General features: G+C 38.9%; 1 protein-coding gene across 1 annotated transcript; it reads left to right on the forward strand.

The window, feature by feature from the left end:
* Positions 1–590: 590 nt before the first annotated feature.
* On the forward strand, positions 591–2,492 carry LOC138345546 (uncharacterized). The gene is made up of 2 exons (XM_069294734.1): positions 591–1,300; positions 1,355–2,492. Exons 1-2 carry the CDS (start codon positions 591–593, stop codon positions 2,490–2,492), a joined length of 1,848 nt encoding a protein of 615 aa, XP_069150835.1.
* The last annotated feature ends 3,055 nt before the right edge of the window (positions 2,493–5,547 follow it).

Genomic DNA, 5,547 nt, shown 5'->3' on the forward strand with positions numbered 1-5,547 from the left:
CTAAACATTTTTGTTTAGTTTTTGCAACTTGATAAAAACTTTTCAAGAACTCTTGCAAAGGCTACTACAAAGCAAAGACAGAATTATTCCAAGAACAACAGCAATATCTGGAGCTCTCCGTTTAGTTGTTTAGGAATACATTCTCTTGTAATTAAATTGTAAACCATTCCTGAATCTATAAAGGAATTGGTGGGTTGTGTTAAAAGTCTAGGTTGTCCAAGTGGAATAGCTTATTGGGTAGATTGTTTTCTACTTAGGCTTGTTAAGCAATATAAGACTATTGCTTAACGGTAAGATTGATAACTCTTTCTTACGTTTGGTGTAATCATGTTTTACTTTTGATTTTGAAGATTAGTGAAAACGATTGAAAATCCTGTGAGACAGGTCGTGGTTTTACTCCCTTAAGCAAGGAGGTTTCCACATAAAATCATTGTGTTGATTTTACTGCATTTAACTTTCTAGTATTTTTCTGGAGTGTAGTAAGGGACCTGGTCCATTACTTGTTAAGTGAAGGCTCATATTCTATCAAGTGGTATCAGGGCAGGCACTATCTATTTGGTTAACACCAAGGAAGTGACATTTGCTCTAGAATGGGAGCTCCACTTAACCTGGAAGAAGGTCAGTCGTCACACAGACCTCCTCGTTTCAATGGACATTTCTACAGTTGGTGGAAAGTTAGAATGCATGACTACCTCATGGCTGAAGACAGCGAATTGTGGGATATTGTACTGGATGGACCATTTGTTCCGATGATGGAAGAAAAGGATGGAGAGAAGACCATTACTGTTCCAAAGCCTAGGCAGAAATATGATGAGGCTGACAGGAAAAAGATTGAAAAAGGTTTCAAAGCTAAAACTCTTCTTGTTTGTGGGATAGGACCTGATGAGTACAACAGAGTGTCAGCCTGTGAGTCTGCTAAAGAAATTTGGGACTGCTTAAAGACTGCACATGAAGGAACTGAACAAGTCAAAGAATCTAAGATTGACATGCTTACCTCACGATATGAGAACTTTAAAATGAAGGAAGGAGAAACAATACATGACATGTTCACCAAGTTTTCTTCCATTACAAATGAGCTGCGAAGTCTGGGTGAACCTATAAGCATGACCAAACAAGTCAGAAAAGTGCTTCGAATTCTTCCAAAGACTTGGGAGAGCAAGGTTGATGCCATTACAGAAGCCAAGGATTTGAAGGTGCTGACTATGGATGCTTTGATTGGTAATCTGAAGACACATGAGATGAATCAGAATTACGATTTATCAAAAAAGAAAGCTAAGAAGGACAAGTCATTGATGTTGAAGTATAAATCAGATGAAGATTCCAGTGATGATGATATGGCATATCTCATCAGCAGATTTCAAAAAGTTGTGAGGAAAAATAAAGTTTATAAAAGAGGAACAAATGGTACTCGAAATGCTGCTCAAGGTGACACTTGCTACAAGTGTGGAAAAGCTGGGCACTTCATCAGAGAGTGTCCTTTGCTCAAAAATGAAAGTAAGGATTATCAAAGACCAATAAGTGACAGCGAGAATAGAAGGGACCTGGTACTTGGCAACAGAGATCGAAAAGATGCTGCTGATATGGTTGTCAAACAGGGTCTTGCTGCATGGGGAGATTCTTCAAGTGATTCAGAAGACCCTGATGAGCCAAAAGATGTGTCCATGGTTGCTGTGCATGAGGAGGAAACTGTCTTCAATGAAATGTTTGCTCTCATGGCTCACACAAAAATTGAAGAAGAGGACAATCAGGTAACCCTTCTAGATATGAAAAATGACTTGGATAAATATTCTCTTAAAAAATTGAGAACTTTGGCCAAAGTCATGATTGATTCTGTGATAGAGTTAACATCTGAAAGAGACACCATGAATGCTGAACTTGACAATTTAACTGAAAACAAAGTTAAACTTGAAGAGAAAATGTCAAGAATGGTGTCTCTAGAGTCTGATAATTCTGAACTTGAGAACCAGTTGAATCAGATAACTGAAGAAGCTGAAAAGCTAAATGGAATGTCAAATGGTTTAAGAGTTGAAATTGAAGAAAAATTGAAAAACTCTGAGAAAAGTCTGGGACTGTCTTTGGAGAAAAGCAACAGATTAGAAAAGGATATTGTCAAACTTAAGGAAGAACTTGAAAAATCTCTTAAGTGGACAAAATCCTCTAAGTTGTTGTCAAGTGCAACAAACCAGAGTAATTTCAATAAGAAAGGACTAGGAAGTTTGAATATCACTGCTCCCTTTAATCCTCACAGTAAGTATGTATTTGTGTCTGACAATCTGCTTTGTCTTCACTGTGGTAAAAATGGGCATTTAAAGGGAGAGTGTACTAGCTGGAAAAATTCTCATGAAAGGCTCTCTAACTATGCTGTAAGGCAAAAATTATCAAATGAGAGACTTGGTCCTCCAAAACATGTTTCAACTGATAGATTTTCAAATAAAAAATCTGTTTCTACTCCAAAGTCCTTTGTTAGAAAGATTCAAAAACTGCCCTATTGAACTAGATACAATCTGATCACTCCCTTATCTGCTCTCTGGGAACTCAAATTGAAATGGGTTCCCAAGCTTAACAAGTAATTCCTGTTGCCAGTGAGTGAGAGGAGCAGCAATCAATGTTGGTATATGGACAGTGGATGCTCTAAACATATGACTGGTGACATCAAAAATTTCCTCTCACTTAAGACACTTCAGGAAGGAGGTGTCTATTTTGGTGATGGAAAGAAGGGGTATATTTTGGGTGTAGATGTTTTGTGCTGAACAATGGAAAGGATGATCTGGGAAAATTTGATCCTAGAAGTGATGAAGGAGTGTTAAATCCAACAATAGGACTCAGTGTATTGAAGAAAACATTCATGTTGTTTTTGATAAAGATGGAAACTTAAAAGAAAATGGATCAAATGATGAAGATGATGTGCTCAAGCTGTTCAATTCACAAAAAATTGAAGGAAGTGAAGCTGATGCAGAATAACAGTTGAAAAATGACTTTGATGATCAAAATCATAGTCTACCTGAAGAGGCTGATGAGGTTGGAAAGTGTGATGAGGTACCTGGTACTACTCTGAATTTCAGTCAGAGTACATCAAACTCCCCAGAAAATGATGACATTCTTAATGAAGAAGAACACTTGTGTGAAGAATTCTCATCTTTAATGGGAAAGGAGTTTGAAATGAGCATGATGGGTGAGTTGACATTCTTCCTGGGTCTGCAAATCAAGCAATCATCAAATGGGATTTCAATATGCCAGGAGAAGTACATCAAAGAGCTGCTGAATAAATTCAATATGTTTGATTCTAAACCTATTGATACTCCTATGGGAACAAATTCCAAGATGATAGTAGAAGAATCTGATCCCCTTGTGAATCAGACAATGTATAGAGGAATCATTGGCTCCTTGTTATATCTGACTGCTAGCAGGCCTGATATTGTGTATAGTGTTGGAATGTGTGTCAGGTTTCAAGCATGTCCTCGTGATTCACACCTGAAGGCTGCAAAACATATTCTCAGATATTTGAAGAAAACAGGGGACCTGGTTCTCTTTTATCCTGCAGGTGACAATTTTGATCTGGTTGGTTTTGCAGATGCTGATTTTGCAGGTTATCAAGTTGACAGGAAGAGTACCTCTGGAATGGCTCATTTCCTTGGATCATCACTTATCTCTTGGGGTACCAAGAAGCAGAACTCTGTAGCTCTTTCAACTGCTGAAGCAAAATATATAGTTGCTACAGCTTGCTGTTCTCAGTTGCTGTGGATCAGGCAACACTTGGAGGATTTTGGGATTCACATCAAAGCAATTCCTCTTATGTGTGACAACACAAGTGCAGTTAGTATGGGAAAGAATCAAGTTCACCATAAGAGAACTAAGCATATTGATGTCAGACATCACTTCTTGAGAGATAATGTTGAGAAGGGAAATATTGTGCTTACTTACTGTCCAACGGAGGAGCAAATTGCAGACATTTTTACCAAAGCCCTCAGCAAGGATCAATTTGAGAGAAATCGATTGAAGTTGGGGATGTTGATCGCCAAGTGATTCTATTAGCTTCAAACAGTTGAATTCCCTTAATGGCTAAAATTGCAGTGCAGGTATCCTTTGTGTGAATCTTAAATATCTGAATAAAGATCCCTTTTTGTGCCTTCTGTAGGTATACTTTCAGTGAGGACCTGCTTAGCAAGAGAAGCAACTAGAACAACTGAGGAATGAAGCTTAATTGTGCTATGGTACCTGGTGCCTGTCCGGGTTAGCATTTATACATTAAATTGAAACTGAAATAATATGACCGTTGATAATGCCATGTGTCAGCCATCGATTATTCTGACTGATCAGTCCCATCGTTTCTTTCTCAAACGACGCATCCAATCACGGACCTGGCACCTTTTTACTTTCTTTAAATATCATTACTTCTTCTTAAAACTCTCATCTGTCTCTTAATTTCTTCTTATTGTTCACAAAGGGTTTTAGCAAAAACTCGAAAGGAAAATTTCGTCTTCTTTTTCTTCTCTTCGCTGATTCAAGCAAAATACTTTCTAGTGTGAAAACCATGTCTTCTCCTTCATCCTCTTCCAAACAAATGTTGAATGCTCTAAGTGAAATTGATCCTCTTGCTTTCTATTCTCCAACCAATACACAAGCCAGACCTCCTCTTTCTCCCAGTCCTCACCAAGACATTCCTGTTAACCCTTTCTGTAGTGCCTACTGGACCTGGTCCTTTTCACGACATGTTGCCTGACAATATGTTTGAAGGGGATCTACCAAAACATAGGGCTTTTGAGTCCTACATACTGGCAGCAAGTGAAGAACTCGTGATCGAAAGCCTGGCCATGATGCGAGAAGAAGCAAGGGCAGAGCATACTGAAGTCTTAGAAAGGGAAGAGGTAAGACCTACTCAACCTATTATTGATAAAACCCCTGATTTAGGTAGGTACTCTTCTTCCTCTTCCTCTGACTCTGCTAGTGAGGAGGCGCCATTACAATGGAAGGTTGAGAGAAGAGAAGAGGTGGAAAAGAAAAATAAGAAGAAGAAGTCAGAAAAGAAAAGGGAAAGGGTTACAAGGAAGGTTGAAAAGTCACAGTCAAAAGGGAAGAGATCTGAGAAAAAGAGAAAGCGGACACAGGGACCTGGTTCCCAAGCCAGGAAAGTTGAGGGTGTCAACATGTAGGAGGTGGTTGACAGTCTGAGAAACCAAGCTGTTTTGGCAGGAAGAATTTTTGATATGGGGATCATAACTCTTCCTGGCATGGACTCTCTTCACGATATGGTTGAGATCCAATCTTGGTTACATTTGTTCAACAGGAAATCCTCCATTCTCCATCAAGAAGAAGTGCGAGAATTTTACTATGATATTCAATTCAAGGACGATGGGAGCATCCTCACACGAGTAAATAACATTGCTATATGTTTAGATGAGGGTGTGTTGAGCAAAATTCTCAGGGTGCCTAGAGAGGGGACCAGGTCTGTACTGGGTAGAACTTGCTCTTCTGAGTTTGCTGCTGTGATTTCTAAGACACCCACAACCAAGGTTGCTGGGATTTATAAGAAAATCATGAAAAGTGAGT

The sequence above is a fragment of the Solanum lycopersicum genome, chromosome 1 (assembly GCF_036512215.1).
Source record: "Solanum lycopersicum chromosome 1, SLM_r2.1".
In the NCBI taxonomy this organism is placed as follows: domain Eukaryota; kingdom Viridiplantae; phylum Streptophyta; class Magnoliopsida; order Solanales; family Solanaceae; genus Solanum; species Solanum lycopersicum.